Source organism: Urtica dioica, chromosome 4 (assembly GCF_054948205.1).
Source record: "Urtica dioica subsp. dioica isolate 48M chromosome 4, U.dioica_male_clone48M_v1_H2, whole genome shotgun sequence".
Classification (NCBI taxonomy): Eukaryota; Viridiplantae; Streptophyta; class Magnoliopsida; order Rosales; family Urticaceae; genus Urtica; species Urtica dioica.
The window spans coordinates 39705515-39728346 of NC_142759.1; the positions used below are offsets into that span (position 1 = coordinate 39705515).

The 22832-nt window shown below is 47.3% G+C and overlaps 1 protein-coding gene across 2 annotated transcripts; it reads left to right on the forward strand.

Annotated features, from left to right (window-relative positions):
* The first annotated feature begins 621 nt into the window (after positions 1 to 621).
* On the forward strand, positions 622 to 4727 carry LOC149401536 (AT hook motif DNA-binding family protein). Of its 2 annotated transcripts, none has more exons than XM_089611936.1 (7): positions 622 to 901; positions 1448 to 1509; positions 1792 to 2200; positions 2809 to 2876; positions 3138 to 3269; positions 3428 to 3589; positions 4186 to 4727. In XM_089611936.1, the coding sequence occupies exons 3-7, from the start codon at positions 1834 to 1836 to the stop codon at positions 4426 to 4428; spliced, it is 972 nt and encodes a 323-aa protein (XP_089468062.1). In that variant the 5' UTR covers positions 622 to 901; positions 1448 to 1509; positions 1792 to 1833; the 3' UTR covers positions 4429 to 4727. The 2 variants fall into 2 exon arrangements, with proteins under 2 accessions (XP_089468062.1, XP_089468064.1); XM_089611938.1 differs by lacking the exon at positions 622 to 901 and adding an exon at positions 908 to 1353.
* The last annotated feature ends 18105 nt before the right edge of the window (positions 4728 to 22832 follow it).

Sequence of the window (22832 nt, forward strand, 5' to 3'; positions counted from 1 at the left end):
ATTAAATAATAAAATTCATAGCTCCTAATAGATGACTTCATTCTGTGTTCGAATTTGCAACTTTGAATCATGGATTCTCTGTTCGAATATGTAAGTTTGATGATCATCAACTGTCGATTTTTACCCCTTGTCTCTTTCTGCGTTCTCACGATTCAGAGACTGTTGTTTGCTTTTTCGTTTTTAAATAAACTACGTAAATAGCGCGAATGAATAAAAATAATTGGTGGTTACATATAAATATTATAATAAACGTCAATGAAAAGTCAATAAAAAGAAGATTCGTGACACTATTATCTATTTTAATATATAATTTCGTCATTTTAGTTAAACAGATGGTATAAAGTTGGCAATTTCGGAAATCAAAGGTTAAACTCGATATTTCACTCAAACACGTCATTTTCTTTAAAAAAAAAAGCACTGCTCGTGAAAGACACGCGCAATAAGTATGCGCGTCCAGCAAAGCTCCCACGGGAAATTGAGGCCCCGGAAAGAGAGTCGTACGCATCTGAGATTAATAACAATCCCAAAAACATAAACTAGACAAAATTCATTAACTTCCCATCTGTATCTCAATTTGACAAAATATAATAAATCATTAATACAACATTGAATATATAATAATAAATAAATAAAATCTGGTATTTATCCAAAGAGGAAGTGCTTTTCTTTCTCTGTACAATTTTTTGTCATTAACCTTCCAACAGAGCACACAATAAGCAAAGGCATCGTCAACCTCAGCCACTTGGGTCTCACAGACCTCTTTAGTGAGAGAGAATACAGGGAAAGATAAACAGCTTTTTTTTTTCTTTTCAATTTTAAATTTTGAAATTTTATTTTAGTTTTTAGAGAGAGAAAACTCAGCTCATCCCCTACAGATAAGGACTTGTGCTTGTACTGCATTGTAATTACTCTCTCCCTCTCTCTCTTCTCTGCATTTTTCTCAGAAATCGCCTTAAATTTCCAACAAACCGTTCGTATTTTAACTTTAACCCCACCCAAGTCTCTTCTTTTTAACTGTTCGACCATGTTTTCTATTTCCTTTTTTTCTTTGAGTTTGTGTGAAAAAAAAACTGTTCGACCTTTAACATTTTCACTCCTCTCAATCCACACGTTATTTTTTATGTCTGTCTTTTCCTTTTTTCTTTTTCTTTAGTAACCCATTATTGGTCTGCATTATAATTTTTTTGTTTAAGCCTCTGGTGCTACTCGAGAACTGGCTTTGTGTTCATTGAGGTCATTGACTTAGAAAGTTATAACATTTTTAGGTTTTATATTTACAAAATATTTTTTTGGGGTTTGTCGGTTTTGATTCGGAAGAACGGTTTTTAACGGTGGCTTGGTATTCGTAATTGGGTACGAGTTTGGGATTCGAAGATGCTTGGAGTTTAAGGGTTAATGAGAATATGGGTTGGTGATAATAGTGGACCTTTGTTTTTTTCTTCTTCAGCCTCTTCCGTTCGCTGTCTTCAACACAAAGCTTGTTGCTGTTTCGCTCGTTGGGTCCGTTTGGTAAGCTGTTAAACTCTAGCTTCTGTTTTTGTCCTTTTCCTTATTCTCATTTGAACAACCTAAAAGTACTAGAAATTTCGCTGAAACCTGGTGTTTTTAATCTTTGTTTCCTGTGATTTAAGAATTAAGAAATTGAACCACTGTTTACGTCTCTGGAATGAGAAAAAAAATGTGATTCAGCAATAGTAGTCTAGTACTAGAAGTAAACAACCAAGCTAGGTTTAGTTAATTTTTGAAGGCTTTTTTGTTAATTCTTCAAGTAGTAATTCAAAGCTGGTTTAGTTTGTGAGTGAATTCACAGATTGAGAGAGAAGAAGTAAATGCATGGATCGAAGAGACCCCATGGCGTTATCTGGTTCGGCAACCTCTTACTATACGCAGAGAGGAATGTCGGGCCCGCCACCACCTCAGCAGCAGCAACAGCCCGAGGGGCTTCACTCGCTGTCTTCAAACCCTAACGTGTCGTTCATGGCGGAGCCCCAGATGGGGTCCTCGCCGCACGTGGGCCCGGCCGAGCCCGCGAAGAGGAAGCGCGGACGGCCCAGGAAGTACGGGCCCGACGGGTCGGTCTCGCTGGCGCTCAGCCCGTCCCCCGCTGCTGCCAACCCCGGCGGGATCGGGACGCCGACCCCGAAGCGCAGCCGCGGCCGACCCCCCGGTTCCGGCAAGAAGCAGCAGTTGGCTTCTCTTGGTATGCTTTTTATTTTATTGATTTTATGACATTGAATGTATGGTTACCTTTTTAAACTATATAATGCCACCTGATCTGTATTTTTATATTGTTGATTTGTCAAACGGTCTATTTTTTTAATGCTTGGATCTCTGACATCAATGGTGGGTTCGATTCCACCTAGATTTGATTTGTTTTAATATTTTAACTATAGCAAACATACTTGTTGCGAAATCATGGGTATTATTACCTATAGATATATGGAGGACTTTATTTTGTTTTATTTTATGTTAAAGCAAAACGTTTTCCAGTTCTTTTCAACTGGTTATTTCACTTGGATCTTTTGCAGGGTTTTCAAATGTTCACTTTGTAGTTCAAGAGAAGAGCATTTATATATTACTTAACATGGCCGTTCGGGGAATGATAGTAATATTTGATAAATAAACATAATATATATTGATCTAATACTGTTTCTCTCTTTTCGACTTCCCAGTTAACTCGTGTCATTTTATCTCTGAAGTCCCCATGTTAGTAGATTAGTATCACGACTTCAACCCGAGAAAAAAAGCATTAGTAGAAATATACACTTAAGATTGTGTGAATGACATTTCTGTGGATTGTTTTGATAGGCGAATGGCTGTCTGGTTCCGCTGGAATGGGTTTTACACCTCATATCATCACCATTGCTATAGGAGAAGTATGCCATTCTATCTCTTGATATGTGTATATATATTCTAATTTGGTTTGAACATCTGAAGAAAAACATAATCCATATGTGAAGCAAAGCAATGATGAGAAGTAGATCATAGTTTTTCGTACTTCTGTGTATTGTTTAATAAGAAAAAATAATAAAAGTGGAAGAAGCTCATAGAAGATGCAAGAAATTAACCGATGTCATGTTACATTCGACATGAAGTATTGTCATGTATTAAAGTGTGTGTTTATTTTGTGATTATAGGACATTGCGACGAAAATAATGTCATTTTCGCAACAAGGGCCGAGAGCGGTGTGCATTTTGTCAGCCAACGGTGCTGTCTCTACAGTCACTCTCCGTCAGCCTTCCACATCTGGTGGCACCGTCACATACGAGGTACTGCTCCATAAAATAAGCTTAACATTCAAGGGGTTTTATTTTAATCAATGTAAATAAGCTAAGGCTTAACTAAAATGTTGGTCCCGTAGCCTAAACTAATTTTTTGTATGCTCTTTTCGTTCATTCTTTCTAAATGTTGATCCCTTTTGTTTAAGGGCCGATTTGAGATAATATGTCTCTCGGGGTCTTACCTAGTCACAGACGCGGGAGGGTCCCGAAATCGAAGTGGCGGACTGAGCGTGTCTCTTGCAAGTCCCGATGGCCGTGTCATCGGCGGAGGAGTCGGAGGCATGCTCATCGCGGCAAGCCCGGTTCAGGTATCAAATCATCCAATATTTCATGCTTTGGCAGACAAAAAGCTTTTTTATATTCCGGTTTGCCCTCTTTTAAAAATGATGTGAAGGGTGATGCTCACAAATTGCTCATCCATCCTCATATTTATTTTATTTATTTTTTGCTCTCGACTCTTGGTTTTTCTTCTTTCTTTTTTGATAAAAATACTTTGTTGGCCCCTTCCACACAAGTTTTTGAGTCTAGAGGGAATGTCTAACCACACATCCCAGTATTCGGCCTAACCACTAGACTAGTTATTTATTTATTTATTAGTATTGTACCTGCCTTTGATTTATTATTTATTATTTATATCTACAAATTATACGAAGAATTTTATAAAAGATTATATTATAAATATAAACTGCTCGGGTTCCGTTATAAATTTTATGTTTGAGTTTTGGCTTCCTCACATTTGATCGCCACTTGCTTCCACTTCATTTTTGTTTTTTGTGTTTCTCGAGCAAAAAATGAAAGGTGAAGGTGCATTATGTGTCATTTAGTCTAGTCTTAAAAAAGAATGTTAGCATTATTTTTGTTGCTTTAATACCATTGGTCATGGTGGCATTTCGAACAAGGGCAGGTAATAGTGGGGAGTTTCATATGGGGGTCCTCGAAGACAAAGGGCAACAAGAGACCTGAAGCCATGGACGCTCAAACGGAGTCAGATCACCAAAGCATCGACAACAGTCCTCTCACCATCAACAACAACAACATGGTTCCGACTCAGAATCTGACGCCGACTTCTGCGGTGGGCGTTTGGCCGTCCTCCCGGGGACTCGACATGCGTAACGCCCATGTCGACATTGACTTGATGCGTGGCTGACACGTCATCGTTTTTTGTATATAAAATATTCTCAGAAAAACACTCCTTCCAGTTTCGTGACTTTAGGTCCCTCTGATGACAAGTGACACAACCTCGCTCGGGCTGATTATTGGTGGTTTTTTTTTTCTTCGTTTTAATGTGGATGAACAAAATCTAACTTCATTTTATTTTGCCCATGTTTTGGACACGGGGGATTGTATTCATATTTTTCTCTCTAGTTAGTTGATTGAGTGCAAAATCTTGAGACTCAAGGTGTAGAGAGTTTGACGGTTTCATAAAATTATTTTTACTTTTGTGTTTCTCTTTTGTTTTACTTTTAGTTGATCATTTTCAGTGATATGTTTGATTGTTTTTTTGGACTAATCCAAAGTCGATTCACTAGATTTCAAAGCAAACCACACCAAAGTGAAAAAAGGCGCGGTTGATGAATAATATTGATAGCAATGTAAAAGATGCGTAGGATATGCCAAATGCGAAATTTTTCTCGTCGTATATCACATGGATGCATTATCTTCCGATAAGTTGATAATTTTTAGTTTGTCTTTTTCTGTACTGACACGTTTACACCATGATAAGTAAACTGCTTTGCCATGTAAATGATTAGCATAAAAAACGTGCCTATTCAAGGCCAATTTATTTAATATTAGAGCATCTGTAATGGTAAGCAAATACTATATTTGTTTAACTTGTCAAATAAGCAATTTAAGCTACAACTAATTTAAGTAAATTTGCTCTCTATTGGTAAGCTAAATCACTCTCCTAGCTTAATTTTTTCTCACATGTCAATAATTAATATTTTATTATTATTTTCTATTCAATTCCTACTTATTAAATAAAAAAAATAAAAAATGGGTCCTTTAATTTGCTAAGCTAGGTAGCTTAGTTAAACTAATAGGTAAAGTGCAAAATAATGGTAAGCAACTAGCTTACAACTTTTGCTAATTGCGAGCAAGTACTTACAATTGTTAAGCCACATATGAACAATTACGCCAATAGTCTAATAGTTCATGTCCTTTAAAAAATATGAACAATCACGCCAATAGTCTAATAGTCCATCTCCTTTAAAAAATAGTCAATTAATTCTTTAGTTAATTTAATTTACGCCAATAGTCTAATAGTACATCTCCTTTTAAAATTAAATAGTAAATTAATTCTTTAGTTAATTTAATTTATTGTGAGTAGGTAAACTATTTTTTAAATAAAATGAAACTTCGACTATAATCTTAAAAAATGTAAATGGAATGACTAATTACAACAAATTTCAATTAGACAAGTAGTTTAATGACTCATCCTCATTTTAAAGTGTCCAAATATCATTTTATTAAAAAGGCTACCAACCCGCAATAAAATTAAATTAATTCTTTAGTTAATTTAATTTGGAACGGGCAGGTGTGTTGTCGGTTGTTTTCGGAAAACCCGAGACACCGAGAAGGTACGCCGCTCAAAGGGCCGATGGTCAGGCCGGAGGTCCTGAAGAGCAGCAAGCCTCCAAACCCTCGTCCAAACTCTTGACTCCTTGAGTCGAGCTTAGCCCCTCGAGTTGAGACTTGAGTCGGTCTCCTCGAGTCGAGCTTCGCTCCTTGAGTTGAGCCTCGAGTCGGTCTCCTCGAGTCGAGCATCGCTCCTCGAGTCGAACATCAACTCGGGTCCTATCCGTCAAACAAACATTTGTGTCATAACCCAAAATACCATGCCCACAATAGCTCAACGGGCCCGGAAGCGAGACGATCGCGAAAAGCCCGCAGAAACGAAGCCCAGCGCGCGCCGCGCCGGCAGGGCCGCGCGCTGCGGGTCGCGCGCCGCGCCCGGACAAGGCCGCGCCGCGCGTTGAGCGGCGCAGATCATGCGCCGCGGATTTTGCGCCGCGGGTTGTGCGCCTCCTATTGGAAAGGGGCGCGTTCCTAGTCCCACATGGACGCCAAAGGACCCCCTTAGGGTCCTCAAACACCTATATAAACCCCCTCTCATTGAGGGAAAGATCATCCCTTCATCTCCTATCGACACGCTCGATTTCTTACTCTACTCTGCTTCTCTGGAAGCCATATTTGGCCTGAAGCAGTCTCTCTTCTCTCTCCCCCGTTCTCAGAGGTTCCGAAGCACTCACGGGGACTTCCCGGACGTCGCTCCCTCTGACCGAACGTTCTCCGGTGCTCAAGCACGCCCCTAGGGTTCTCGACTAGAGTTCCCCTCGCGCGTCTAACACGCTAGACGCGTACGCGATCTCCGAGGTTCTGAGACGCTGCCGAGGACTCCTCGCGCCCCGTCTCCTTCGTCGAGCACGCCTCTCCACCAAGGTTCTACGCCTCATACTGCGTCTTTCACGCTTGAACTACGTTCTGACCTGATCCCACGCACGGGTACGTAGGCAGCCGACAACCAAGGCACGGTCACTCCTCCTCCTCACCCCCTACCTCTCCCGAGAGGCGGGTTGATCGGAGAAAACCCTAGCTCGAGACTATCGAGTTCACACTCTTGGCCCGGGTGCGATCACTTGGTCCGGCCTTGGATCGAACCGCCCGAGGTTTTTAATAGTTGTTCATTTTCGTGCGACAACATTTTGGCGCTAGAAGGAGGGGGCTTCCCGACCTATTCAGCCCGAAATCCCTTCTGTTCATCTTCTTCTTTTCTTCTGCGAACTCAACCTTCTCGAACTTGAGAAACGATGAGTAGCCAACCACCCGTACGTTCTGAGGGCGTGAACAACCCCGAAAACGTCACTGGGACCAAGAAATACTTCTTGCGCTCTCGAGCGCATGGTGACGAAGAGTCGCTCCACGAAGAGAGCTCGACCCGCTCACCATCTCCATCTCCTGATAGCAGGGACGACCGCATCATGGAGTTAGAGGAGAGTATCCGCCGACTGAAGGCGAGGAACGCAAGGTACCACAACCGACTGGCTGCAAAGCAACCTATGTGTGACACGATAATCCCCAACGGGGATCCTGAGAACCTCAACGAGGAAAGCCGCGACCCTGATTACGAGGGCACTGGTGAGTCAGAAGGATATCGAGACTTCTCTCACGAAGGACAGGGGACTCCCCGCCGTGTTTGAAGCCGGTCCGTCGAATCCCTTACCCCGAACAGGCGATGCGCCGGCAGCTTCTTAAGAGGGGAATTCCCGACGTTCAGCTCTCGACCGACTAGGTCCGAGGGAGAATGTTGCGGAAAGTCAGGGCGCGCGGAGAGCACACCGTCGCAAACAAAGCATGCGCCTCCGTACGACCAGCCCTGACCTTAGAGACCGCCTCACTGCTCAACGCATTGGGCGTGGAAATGATCTGAGAGAGCGACTAAGCTCTAGACCCAATATCCCGCTGGCAGCCCCAACTAACGAGAACCGCCGCACAGGACAGGGGTCTAACGAGAGGCTGCAGGTGACTCCTCCCGATCAAGGGTTACTCCAACGACCGGTCTCGATGTGGTCACTATGATCCACAACCTTCGAAATGAGGTACGAGACCTCCGAGAATACGGAATAGGTGGAAGTGCCTATGGGGTCGTTGAGGAGAATTCGTCGCCTTTCACTACTCAGATACTGGCTGAGGTTTGTACGGGGAATTTCAAGCTCCCGAACCTCGCTCCCTATGATGGGAAAGCAGATCCTGCTTACCACATCCAGCACTATGAAACCTGGATGACGATGCAGGGTGTTTCTCCTGGCGCCATGTGCCAAGCTTTTAGTTTGACCCTCGCCGGACCCGGCTTTGAGTGGTTCAAGAACTTATAGCCAGGAAGCATCCACTCGTTCAAAGACCTGAAGGACATGTTCCTAGCACGGTTCGCTACATCTATGGTCCAAAAGAAGACCAAGATGTACCTGTGGTCAATCAGGCAAGAGAGTGGCGAGTCTCTTAGACGATACCTCACCCGATTCACTGAAGAGTCAAACAAGGTCGACCGCTTTGACGACGGTGATGCAATTGCCGCTATCATAGAAGGCTTGCGCACAAGTGACTTCCTCAAGTCTGTCGTCGGCCGTGTCCCTTCTTCCATGGCCGAGTTAATGACTCGAGCTAAGACCTTCATGGGAGTCGAAGATTACCTCGACGGCCGCAAGAGCACTAATCAAAGCTCTCGCCGTCGAGAAGAACCTAGCCGCGAGCAGAACGAACCTCGTAAAAGGCGAAACAAGGGGAACCAGGTTTCTAGCAACCAACCCCCTGTACCTCAGAAACCGCGACTTGCGGAAAACTTCAAAGGATACTCGTCGTTCACACCGCTTAACACAGCGCTGGAAAGGATCTTGGCTCTGGCACGTGACAAGTTCACGCCCCCAGCTCCAATGAAAAAGGATCCCGCAACTCGCGATCGATCCAGATATTGTGAGTTCCATCGGGAATACGGTCATTTGACCTCTGAATGCTACAACCTTAAAAGGCAGATCGAGGCTTTGATCCAACGGGGTGAGCTGAAGGAGTTCGTATTACGCATGATTAGCGCTGCGGGCCCCACCGCGAACAGACAACACTCTGGTCAAGGAGGAGGAACAGCCGCTGCCGCCGACCGAACCACGGCTGCTGCCAACGCCAATCCACAACTCCACGTGGTAACCACCATATTGGGAGGACCATAAGATGGAGATTCAGCCCGACAACGGAAGAAATTCCTTAGGGCCGTGACTCAGGAAGACGCTGCTATGCACGTCAACTTCACATATGAAGAACCTCCGTCCGTGCCTCACGAAACGATGTATTTCACCAATGAGGAGGCCAAGCGAGTTGTGCATCCGCACAACGACGCGATCGTGCTCAAAGCCCAAGTGGCTAATAACCTGGTGAAAAGGGTTCTCATCGATAACGGCAGCGCTGCCGACATAATTTTCAAGTCCACCCTAGAGCGCATGAAGCTCGGGGGGCTGCGCCCGACTCCGACCCAAACGCCTTTGTTTGGGTTCACAGGGGAAAATGTTATGACCGAGGGCATCATTGACCTGCCGGTCACTTTTGGGACCCCTGGAGGAATTGAGGCCGTTCACATGGTCCCATTCCTAGTGGTTGACCAGGAGTCGCCCTATAACTTAATCATTGGGCGACCCACGTTGAACCGGCTAAGGGCAATCACTTCCACGTATCACCTATTGGTGAAATTCCCCACCGAAGAGGGAATTGGCATTATGGCTGGAGACCAATCCAAAGCCAGAATATGCTACGTGCAAGGAGTTGATGGCAAATCCGCGGGAAAAGCGGTCAACACAATCTTCCAACTGGAAGACGATTACCCATGCAACCCAAGGGAGGAAGTTCGGAGAACTTGAACCCCGGGATGAAATCGAAAGACTCAAGGTGGAAACCTCCGATGATCTTGTGCCAATCGTCCTGGACGAGTCTAAGCCTGATCAGGTTGTAAAGGTCGGCACCCGACTTCCACTCGCCATCAAAACTCAGCTTACTGCCTTCCTCAGGGAGTTCAAGGATGTTTTTGCATGGACTCATGCAGACATGCCCGGAATAGATCCCGAGGTAATAGTGCATCGACTGAACGACGACCCAAAAGTCGCCGAAAAAGTGCAGGCTAGACGAACGTTCAACCCGGAACGGTACCTGGCCATAAATGAAGAGGTCGAGAAACTCCTCACCGCAAACTTCATTCGAGAAACTAAATATCCCAAGTGGGTCGCCAACGTGGTAATGGTGAAAAAGCCTAACGGGAAGTGGCGAATTTGTATAGACTACAAAGATCTTAAGAAAGCCTGCCCTAAGGACTGCTTTCCACTCCCGCGCATCGAACAACTGGTGGACGCCACGGACGGCCATGAACTTCTAAGCTTCATGGACGCCTATTCAGGCTACAACCAAATTCGAATGCACGAGCCCGATCAAATTAAGACGACCTTTGTCACCGATCGAGGTCTCTATTGTTACAAGGTCATGCCTTTCGGCCTTAAGAATGCGGGAGCAACGTACCAGCGCTTGGTAAATCGGATCTTCGCCGATCAAATCGGCAAGACAATGGAAGTATACGTGGACGACATGCTCGTTAAAAGCCTACTGGCAACCAATCACGTACGCGACCTAAGGGAGATGTTCACAATCCTCCGCCGATATAAAATGAAGCTCAACCCCAACAAATGCATATTCGGGGTTGAATACGGGAAGTTCCTCGGTTACATCGTCAGCCGACGAGGCATAGAGGCGAACCCGGAAAAAATCAAGGCACTCCTTGAAATGAAGTCGCCAAGACGAGTCAAAGAGGTACAAAGCCTGACCGGTCGGATTGCCGCTCTGACACGCTTCGTGTCTAAAGCCACCGACAAGTGTCAACCGTTCTTCAAAGCTCTGAAGAAGACGGACGACTTTGAGTGGACGGACGAATGCGAAAGTGCCTTCCAGGAAATGAAGGCTTACTTTGGGTCCCCACCATTCCTCTCTAAACCGAGAGAGGGCGAGACGCTATACGTGTATCTCGCCGTCTCTGAAAGAGCTGTAAGTGCTGTCCTTGTCCGCGAAGAAAACAAGGTCCAATGGCCGATCTACTACGTGAGCAAAGCCTTACTCGACGCGGAAACGCGCTACACCGAGATAGAGAAACTTTCTCTGGCTCTCGTAACGGCAGCTAAGAAGCTACGACCGTACTTCCAAGCTCACCCAATCGCGGTACGAACTGAGCATCCAATCGGTAAAGCTCTTCAAAAGGGAACATCGACTCGCATCGCGATCTGGTCCCAAGAATTGAGCGAGTACGGGATTGAGTTCCACCCAAGAACGGCTTTAAAGGGGCAGGCCTTAGCCGACTTCGTGGCAGAATTCTCTTATACTCCCGATATGGGAAGAGCGGAAGCTGACTTGAACGATGATGCGTTAACTCGGAAAAGGAAGGTAGACCCAACGGGTCCCATCTGGGAGCTATACGTAGATGGGGCATCTAACGCTCGGGGGGCTGGCGCCGGAATAATTTTGATTAACCCCGACGGGGAAAAGCTGCGATACGCCCTTCACTACGGCTTCCAAGCCTCCAACAATGAAGCTGAATACGAAGCGCTCATTGTAGGGATAGAGCTGGCACAGAAACTCGGCTCCCATAACCTGCGAATACACTGCGACTCGCAGTTGATCGTAAACCAGGTTAAAGGAGATTACACCGCCAAGGAACCTAATATGGTTGCGTACCTGGCTAAGACAAACTCCAAACTCGATGCCTTCTCTTGGTTCGAGATTCACCAAATCCCAAGAGAACCAAATTCGGAGGCTGACGCGCTTGCTCGCCTCGGATCTGGCATCGACGAAGACGGATTGGGGACTGTACCCATTGAATTTCTCCCACGGCCATCCGTCTCCCGAGACGAAGTCGGGACTGTAGAGGTGGCATCTCAGCCCACTTGGAGGGACTCAATTGTCGAGTTTTTGCGAAGAGGGGAACTCCCCGAAGACCGCAAGGAAGCCGATAAACTGAGGGCCTTAGCATCCAAATACACGCTCCGTGAGGGCATACTCTATAAGCGCGGTTACTCGACGCCGCTGCTCCGGTGCCTCGATAGCGTTGAGTCGACCAAGGTCCTCCGCGAAATTCATGAGGGCATCTGCGGGAACCACGCCGCTGGAACTTCCCTTGCGCTCAAAGCGCTTAAGCAAGGCTATTTCTGGCCTACCATGAAGCGAGATGCTTGCGAATGGGCAAGGCGTTGCGATAAATGCCAGCGCTTCGCGGAAATTCCGCGACAGCCCCCGACCCCATTAAGCAGCATCGTTGTCCCACGTCCCTTTGCTAAGTGGGGCGTGGACATCATTGGTAAGCTCCCTAGAGCGCCAAAGCAATACGAGTACGCCATTATCGCCATCAACTACTTCACTAAGTGGGTAGAGGCCGAGCCGCTTGCCAGAATAACTGAAGCAAACACGACAAACTTCATCTGGAAAAGCATCATATGCAGGCACGGTATCCCCGCCTCGATTGTGACCGACAACGGAGCACAATTTGACAACGCGCGAGCAAGAGATATCTGCGATCAATTGAAGATCAACAAGACCTTCTCCTCGCCGCGTCATCCTCATGCCAACGGCCAAGTCGAGGCAGTCAACAAGACTATCAAAAGCAACCTGAAAAAGAAGCTCGAAGACAAGAAAGGCGCCTGGGCCAAGGAATTGCCATTCGTCCTATGGGCATATAGGACAACCGCGCGAAACGCCACCGGCGAGACGCCATTCTCCCTTGCATATGGGGTCGAGGCCGTGGTTCCAATTGAAACCGAGATACCCACGTTCCGAATCGACACGTTCGACGAAGCGGACAACGACGAGGCCATGCGCCTTGAGTTGGACCTGATCGATGAAAAGAGAGCGGAAGCATTCAGACGCCTCGCCGCACAGAAGCGCAAGGTCGAAAGATACTACAACTCCAAGATCAAAAGGCGAACCTTTGCCGTCGGAAGCCTCGTCCTCAGACGAGTGTTCCAGAACACACAAGTCCAAGGCGCCGGCGTCCTAGGCCCGAACTGGGAAGGCCCTTACAGAGTCCGCAAAGTCATTCACGATGGGACATACTACATCGAGCACACAGACGGAACTCCGATTCGCAACCCGTGGAACGCGGAGCACTTGAGGCAGTACTACCAGTAGCTAGCGTCCCCCGCATTTTTATCGCTTTTATTTCCCATTTTCAATAAGGCCTACGAGCCAATGTTTTAGGATTTTAATTTTCTCGCAAGTTTTTCGCAAAAGTAATAAAACTCGAGTTTTCCGTTTCAAATTCCGTTTTATGCAAGTTTTCTGGTTATCAACAATTAACTTATAACCCAAAAACTTGGGGGGGCTAGCTATGGTAAGGAAACTCTCAAAAGAACACGCTCCACCAAAAAATCTTAAGACGCCTACATGGCGCACGTAAGACGCCTACATGGCGCACTTAAGACGCCTACATGGCACACGTAAGACGCCTACAATGCGCAACCCAAGACGCCTACATGGCGCACTCAAGACGCCTACATGGCGCGCTTAAGACGCCTACATGGCGCAACCTAAGACGCCTACATGGCGCACTTAAGACGCCTACATGGCGCACGTAAGACGCCTAAATGGCGCAACCTAAGATGCCTACATGGCGCACTTAAGACGCCTACATGGCGCACTTAAGACGCCTACATGGCGCGCGTAAGACGCGTAAAGGCGCAACCTATAAGACGCCTACATGGCGCAACCTAAGACGCCTAAATGGCGCAACCTAAGACGCCTACATGGCGCGCTTAAGATGCCTACATGGCGCACTTAAGACGCCTACATGGCGCGCGTAAGACGCGTAAAGGCGCAACCTATAAGACGCCTACATGGCGCAACCTAAGACGCCTACATGGCGCAACCTAAGACGCCTACATGGCGCACTTAAGACGCCTACATGGCGCACGTAAGACGCCTACATGGCGCACTTAAGACGCCTACATGGCGCACGTAAGACGCGTAAAGGCGCAACCTATAAGACGCCTACATGGCGCAACCTAAGACGCCTACATGGCGCACTTTAGACGCCTACATGGCGCACGTAAGACGCCTACATGGCGCACTTAAGACGCCTACATGGCGCACGTAAGACGCCTACATGGCGCACTTAAGACGCCTACATGGCGCACGTAAGACGCGTAAAGGCGCAACCTATAGGACGCCTACATGGCGCAACCTAAGACGCCTACATGGCGCACTTAAGACGCCTACATGGCGCACGTAAGACGCGTAAAGGCGCAACCTATAAGACGCCTACATGGCGCAACCTAAGACGCCTACATGGGGCACTTAAGACGCCTACATGGCGCACGTAAGACGCGTAAAGGCTCAATCTATAAGACGCCTACATGGCGCAACCTAAGATGCCTACATGGCGCACTTAAGACGTCTACATGGCGAACGTAAGACGCCTAAATGGCGCAACCTAAGACGCCTACATGGCGCACTTAAGACGCCTACATGGCGCACGTAAGACGCCTACATGGCGCACTTAAGACGCCTACATGGCGCACGTAAGACGCCTACATGGCGCAACCCAAGACGCCTACATGGCGCACTCAAGACGCCTACATGGCGCGCTTAAAACGCCTACCTGGCGCGACCTGAGACATCCACGTGGCACAATCCGGCACACGTAAGGCGCCTACGTAGCATGGCTGACTCGCAGTTGAAAATACTTAAGAACGCAAACCATCCAAGTGACTGGCGTGTTGGAAAAGGTATCCTGCTGAAGTAGAAGGATGGGCAAAACCATTGACACAAACAATTGACCATCTAAACATGCCATAAAAGATGAATGTGCGAAAACATTCATAAAAATAAATAAATAACTTCTCATAAAAGAAAGGGGCAACTGCCTCAAATCCTAGAAAGCATGCGCTAAGACAAGTGCGCTAAAGGGAAAAATCCTAGTAAGCAAGCGCTAAAACAGGTGCGCTGAATGGAAAAACCTAAAAAGCATGCGCTAAACACTTGCGCGAGAAAAATAAAGAAAGGAAAAGGTCACTCGGCGGGATCGTCGCCTACAGGATCGGCCCCGTCGAGTGGTGGGAACAACGAGTCGAAGAAGTGGAAGGTGACCCCCCGAGAAACATTCTCGGTAGCTGTGGCGTCCCGACACTCCACCACCGCCGCATGTCTTGCCTCCTCGACTCCGACATCAAAGTCGTCTTGAAGGTCGGACGCAAGCTGTTCCGCCGCGGCTTTCTCCTCGGTGACCCGAGCCACCTCCTCCGCCAAGGAGTCGCGCTCACGATCCGCACGAACACGGGCAGCCTCGCTCGATGTAAGCTGGCCCTGGAGAATGCCAACTTCTTCTGTGCACGATTCCAACTGACGTCGAAGGTCCCGCGCTTTGCTCCGGAAGACCTCCGTCGATCGAGTCGCCACTTCGAGGGCTTGACGTTCCGTCGTTAGCTCCTCAGCCATCTTCGCCACCGCCGCCTGAGCACGGTCGCACTTGCCGCGGGTAACTCCCAATTCCACGCGAGCCTCCTGAAGCTGCTCGCGGAGACTCGCAAACTCCGCCTTTGAGTGAGAACCTCGCTCGGCGTGGGCCAGCTGAGACTTCGCTTGAGCAAGCTCCTCCTGGGCACGGCTCATCCGCCTGATGAGGTCGTGAAGGATCTTCTCGCCCTGGGTCGCTCGAGCAAGCACCTGAGAAGGCAAAAAGATAGTTTAGCGAAAGATAGATTCATAACAAGCGAAGCAAGAGAAACTCACTCTCTGTGCATCGGAAACGCCGTGACGAAAGAACTCCACGTCGCTGCTGGCCACAACGCTCTTCCACATCTTCATTGAAGATTGAGCAAGGCCCATGGAACATTCCCCCCTAACCTCCGCAGCCTCCACGTCGACCATCGAGTTCACACGCTTGGAGTCCGAGGACGTGTCGGGCAGAGCCGAGGAGAAGGGTCGCTTCAAAGAAGCGCGAGGACTGCTCTCCGCCCGATGGTCGGTATCGGGTTTCTCCCGACCGTTCCGCGCAGCGATCCAATAACGGACCGCCGCCAACGACTTCGGGTCTCGGGAAGCCTTCGCTAAACGCGCTCGAGCCCTCGCCCTAGCCGAAGAGACTACAAGAGCAGCAAAGTCAAAACCCTAAGCTAAGAACAAAAACAAAAAGTGCGAAACGTCGACATACCTTGAAGACCGCCGCTCGAGAGAGATGATGCGGCACTGGGAGCACTCTCGGTCCGCTGACTGTCGCCCCGGCCAGGTGGAAATGGCGGGAACCGCCCGGTGGAAGCCATCAGCTCAGGGGAACGAAATCGTTCGACGGCTTTCCGAGCCTCCGACATTCCCCGGATCTCCTTCACGAAGTCGAGGTCATCAGCCCCCGCGTCAGCGAAAAATTCGGCCAAGGGACCGAACCGAAGCGGCGCATCGCCAAAAGCCTCCGCCGAGACCCACACCCACGGTCGTCGGTTATACTTCTCTAAATCCATGATCAGCTTAGTGTTCCGGCGATCGCGGGCCATGAAGAAACTAGGCTGCCCGGACGCAGGGAAGATCGCGATGAGATTACGAAAGTCGCTCATGGTCATCACCCGCTCAGTCTGGCAATGCCACTCCATGTGGCACATAGCCACGATGCGGTAGAACGCCGGACTCATCTGACACGCGTGCACCCCCAGACGGGCGAGAAGCTGCTGAACGATGGGTTGAAACGGCAGCCGCAACCCGCAGTTGAGACTTGCAACTGAAACTGCAGCAAATCCGCGACGAGGCCGGAAAGGACGGTCGCCCTGTAAGGGACGGAGAAGCGCCACGGACGACGGAATGGCGAATGCCTCCTGGAGACCGACGAATGTTCGGTAGGTGAGCGAGCTCGAAGCATCGACCCCCGAACAATCGAAGTCATCGGGAGCAGCAAAGCCCTCCTCGGGATACCACTCCGTCCTAGCAAGCGACCTCGCTGATACTAACGCCTCTGCATCAGGGGTCTCGGGCTGAGAACCCCCTGGTTCCACGGAAGGGCCCCTACCCTCCGACACAGCCGCGGCAGCCGCCGACGGTATCTCGGGGCGCTCCGATGCGATGCCTTCGGCCCCCGAACATGTCTCCGAATCGCCTCCGGGATCTTCAGACTCGGGACCAAAGTCGTCCACGCAGTCAATCTCGTCGAGGACCGACTCTAGCGGAGTCACCGCACCCACGTCCGCGATATCTCCCGGCGCGCCATGAAGGTCCAAGTCGGACTGCGGCACGTCAAGGCGGCCTTTGTCGTGAACCCCCTCGCCAACTAAGTTGATCACGAGACGAGGGGCAGGTTCCCTGGACGTGGGATGATCAAACTCCCCACCTGTGTCGCGCCCAGCTGGCGCGCACTCTTCTTGAGGCTGAGCAGCAGGCACGGTCGCGCCCAACTCGCCTTCCTCGAGCCACTGCTCTACTCCGCTTGGATTCTCTTCCACGTGCAGAGGAATTTCCCCTAACCCCGCGAAGAGATCGTCCTCTACATGTTCAGAACCCTGAAACAAGAGAGAGAAATCAATCTCGGGATTCTCAGTTGAGAAAAGGGGAGGGACACCCATAATGCAAACGTGAAAAGAAAAAAGAAACAAGCGTAGAAAAAGAGAGAAAAAAAAATAAAGTGAGGAATAAGAGAAGGGGAGGGGTCTATTTATAGACTTCTAGGGGGGTAGGAGTCGAAATCCTACTCCCACAAAGAGAAAAAACGGAGGAATACTCCAAAAAGTCGGAGTTCCCCCGCGCAAGGCGAACCAGCCCCGCGCACGGGGCGCACCGCGCGTCAATCCCGCGCGCCGCGCGGGTCGCGCTGCACAGACCGCGCGCCGCGCGGCCTCGTCAAAAAAAAAAAGAGAAAAGAGGAAAAGATTTTTCCTCGGGTGACGGGACATGGGAAATATTTTCCTCAAACACCCAACTAGAAGAACAAAAAGTTCATCACTGGGAACCTCCCGAGCGACGAACTTGGGGGGCTAATGTTGTCGGTCGTTTTCGGAAAACCCGAGACACCGAGAAGGTACGCCGCTCAAAGGGCCGATGGTCAGGCCGGAGGTCCTGAAGAGCAGCAAGCCTCCAAACCCTCGTCCAAACTCTTGACTCCTTGAGTCGAGCTTAGCCCCTCGAGTTGAGACTTGAGTCGGTCTCCTCGAGTCGAGCTTCGCTCCTTGAGTTGAGCCTCGAGTCGGTCTCCTCGAGTCGAGCATCGCTCCTCGAGTCGAACATCAACTCGGGTCCTATCCGTCAAACAAACATTTGTGTCATAACCCAAAATACCATGCCCACAATAGCTCAACGGGCCCGGAAGCGAGACGATCGCGAAAAGCCCGTAGAAACGAAGCCCAGCGCGCACCGCGCGCCGCGGGTCGCGCGCCGCGCCCGGACAAGGCCGCGCCGCGCGATGAGCGCCGCGGGTTGTGCGCCTCCTATTGGAAAGGGGCGCGTTCCTAGTCCCACATGGACGCCAAAAGACCCCCTTAGGGTCCTCAAACACCTATATAAACCCCCTCTCATTGAGGGAAAGATCATCCCTTCATCTCCTATCGACACGCTCGATTTCTTACTCTACTCTGCTTCTCTGGATGCCATATTTGGCCTGAAGCAGTCTCTCTTCTCTCTCCCCCGTTCTCAGAGGTTCCGAAGCACTCACGGGGACTTCCCGGACGTCGCTCCCTCTGACCGAACGTTCTCCGGTGCTCAAGCACGCCCCTAGGGTTCTCGACTAGAGTTCCCCTCGCGCGTCTAACACGCTAGACGCGTACGCGATCTCCGAGGTTCTGAGACGCTGCCGAGGACTCCTCGCGCCCCGTCTCCTTCGTCGAGCACGCCTCTCCACCAAGGTTCTACGCCTCATACTGCGTCTTTCACGCCTGAACTACGTTCTGACCTGATCCCACGCACGGGTACGTAGGCAGCCGACAACCAAGGCACGGTCACTCCTCCTCCTCACCCCCTACCTCTCCCGAGAGGCGGGTTGATCGGAGAAAACCCTAGCTCGAGACTATCGAGTTCACACTCTTGGCCCGGGTGCGATCACTTGGTCCGGCCTTGGATCGAACCGCCCGAGGTTTTTAATAGTTGTTCATTTTTGTGCGACAACAGGGTGAATTATTATTTTTTTAATAAAATCAAACTTGGACTAGAATCTTAAAAATAGCTAGTAGAATGACTAGTTGCAACAAATTTCATGCCTCATTTAATGTTTATAGAACCTACTTAATTTTATTTCTTACTAACTTTTTCTAAGGAGATGGCCGTGCATATCCTTTGGCTAATTTAACTCACTAAAAATACAAATTACCGATGCACCAGCTTAAATAAGGGTGGTTCTTTTGATTCTTTGAATCTTCGACATGAAGAAGATCAAGACTTGTCAGGTCATCCACCGCGAAATGATTCTATGAAAAAAAAATCCCGATTCATTTCAATCAACAAATTATTTAATAGCAACGTGCCTGAAGAAGAGGGAACTTTAAGATGTTAAAACTCATGGCCATACCATTTCTAATAAAACTCTCGGACACGATAGTAATTTTGTGATTTTATATTATAAAGCATACCTTTAAGACTTTAGTACCACTAGTACCACCCACAGATAGTTACTTTGAAGGCTAAGCTCAAAATAGCTCTTAAGGCTGAACCACAAAACGACTCTGAATGGTGAGCCCCAAACAGTTCTAAAGGCTGAGCCACAACCCGGCTCCGAAGGTTGAGTCACAAAACGACTCCGAAGGCTGAGCCACACAACGACTCTGAGGACCGAGCCACAAGACGGTCCGAGGAATGAGCCACTCTGAAGGCTGAGCCACAAAACGGCTCTCAAGGCTAGGCCCAAGAAACTTAAAGCCCAAGAATCAAACTTCCTATAAATACTACATACATTTTGGAAGAAAGGAAGAACCATTCTAAGAAAAAGCAAAATAATACAACCTCTCTCTCTCTCTCTCTCTCTCTCTCTCTCTCTCTCTGTCTTTAAAACACAAAAGGGGAATGATCTACTTAATTTCTCTCTAGAATTGAAGAAGAATTATTCTCTCTCTCTCTCTCTCTCATATTTCTTTTCACAAACAAATGATGAAATTATGCCACATTACATTCCCTCTAAAATTGTGTCCAAGAACTTGAGAAATTCAATTCTCATGTTCTTCACTTAGTAAGAGGAACATTCCATTATATGTCACCATTTGTATAAACTATTTCAGCTAAGGAAAAGAAAGATCAAGGCGAACTACACCATCCATGTCGAGTTCTCGAAGCTCTCCACCACGGTCGTAACGCCATGAGATATTCCTGATCCATTCGATTCATTCGGAGCCATAGGAGATTCGATGTCCGCAACCCAAGATCGATACACGTCGCAAGCTCTCACTTCAAGACGTGTCTCGTGAATGTTGATAAAAGAAACTCATTAACAATTATGTCACTTTTTAATAGAGTAAAACTATGCGGAAAAAAGAGAGAGTATATTGTGTATAGAGAGAATCTTCTCCATTACGAGTCGTATTGAATTGGATTTTTGTATATTTATGAATCTTTACGAATGGGTATATTTATGAAATAGATTGCAATGCACTCTACTTGACTGAGACTATTCCTAAAATAAATCAATTTGTCTTAGTCAGTGTGCGTTGAGCTTTTGCCAGCGTGTGCTTAGCTCACACATGCGTGTGTTATCTTGAGAAGAAATCCTTGTTTGACGGGGCTTGCTCTTTATGAGTCAGCCTTGGTGCTGACGTTGTATGTCTCTCAAACTGAGAGGGACTTGGTGAGCATGCCAGTTGTAGGGACATATCTCTAGCTCATTTCTCAAGACCATGTCCCTTATGAAATGGAGATCTATATCCACATGTTAAGTTCATTACTAAGACAAATTGGATCATCGGCTTTAGACGAATTTTGGATAGTCGCATAAAAAATAGCAATGGATGCGGTTAATCGCATCCAAAAGGGTCACACAAAATTACCAAAATTTCGCTCAATTAAGTGAGACTATTGATCAATGGATGCGATTAATCGCATCCCAAAGTCAAAATTTAAAGCGGGATATAATTTCCTCTATTATTTTCGTTCATTTATTGATGTGGCAAAAGTTTTTTCAATTTATTTTTAGTTACTTTCGGATGCGACTAGTCGCATCCATTTGACTTTTCGATACGACTAGTTGCATCCAATGATGATATTGAATGTGAAATTTGCTAAGTTTTTTTCTTTTCTTTTTAAGCTTCGTCTTCCTCGACCTCTTCATTCGCTTTGAGATTTCTCTATCTCTATATATATGTATTCGACCACCATAGAACTCTTCGCCTCTCTCTCTTTCTCCACACCACCTCGGCTGCTCGAACATAGACCACCACTACCGCCATCTCTCTCTATCTCCCACTGAACCACGCATCGCCATCTCTCTCAGATCTGTCTCCCACTGAACCAGTGCAAGAGGAAGCAGAGGCTGAAGAGGATCACAAGCAATGGATATGTTATTTCTCGATAGGCGCAAGAAGTAGTAGTGTGTATGTGTTTAGTGAATAGAATGTTATTTTTTTTACGTTACTTTACATAAAAAATTCCAAATTTATAATATTTTTTTATTCGCTTTATAAATGATTTATTTCTATTTTATTTTATTGATTGATATTTCAAAATATATCAATTTTTTTTTTATTATAATGGATTCGACTTTAGAGATCACCTGCCAAAGCGCGAGAAAGACTTTTGGATGCGATTTGTCGCATCCAAAAGTTTGAAATCCCGCCAAATGAGTTTTGGTGGAGATGACATGGCGTATCCAAAAGTCATCAACTAGTCGCATCCATGATCAACAGCTTCGGACCAAAAGTTGCAACTTTGTCGCATCCAAAGTCGCATCCAAATTGACTTTTGGATGCGATTTTCGGGCATTTGGATGCGACAAAAGTCGCATCCGAAATTGATATTTGTCATAGTGATGTTCCAAGGCCCCTATACTCCGTTTATGTGCTAGACCTGGGAACATTCGCTTGCTTCCTTGAGCTCCAAGATACCTAGCATCCTGCTGTTAGGAATATTGCCAACTAGAAGATGATAATTACAAAATAAGATAAGAAGTTACTTTATTAGCATCATATGATTAGTGGGTTGAAGTCTGATAACATTCAGAATCAATAACAACTATCATCCGTAGTCTCCGTGTCAAACTGAATCGCATGCTGGGCATCCAAGATCGAGCAGTGAACTAAAACTTGGTCGATGACTGATGTGCTCCTGGAAAGCCTTATCTAAAGTCATATATGTGGAACATGAGTGAGGGTTGATCACTCAGTGGGACCATTATACACTTGCAGAAGGTGTACGACCTGGACAGACTTTGGTTTGGATAGATGCGTTGTTTAAGGACCGTTACGATGCACTAGCCGAGGCCACTTATGATGGTCACAATGACGCTTGATCTAATATCCTGAAGTAATCATGGACTTCTAGATCATGTTACCGGCTTCTTTGACTCACCACGTTAAAGGCTAGTTAGACGCTGATCAAATAAGTGTCTTGGGAAGTCGGAACATGATTGTAGAAGAAAGTGTTTTACAGATATAGAATCCAGAATCCAGCCTTTCTGAAAGAAGGTTAATGTTCTCTCACTTAAGGGTTGATTCCAGAACCGATTGATTGTGCACACTTAAAAAGTTGGCTTACGTTTGGTTGAATCTTTCGCTAGGGAAGCAACGATGCTTAGGGCTTATATGTAGCAAGAAATGTATAATGGAACAAATTGACCTATCTCGATACGGGCATGACCTGGAGGGTCATGATCACGTACTGACTAAATCACTGGACACTCGTTACGATGAGTAAATATAATTCTAGTATCAAAGTTGGGTTCAGTCCTGGATTACACTGTGGAGTATTGTAAGGGACTAGACAATTCGATTAGAAAAGAAAAAGGAATATTTTGTCTTTTATCAAGATTGTTAAACTTCTACTACTAGGTCCATCGTCCCCGATTCAGCTTCGATAAAGGTGGATAAGAACGTTAAT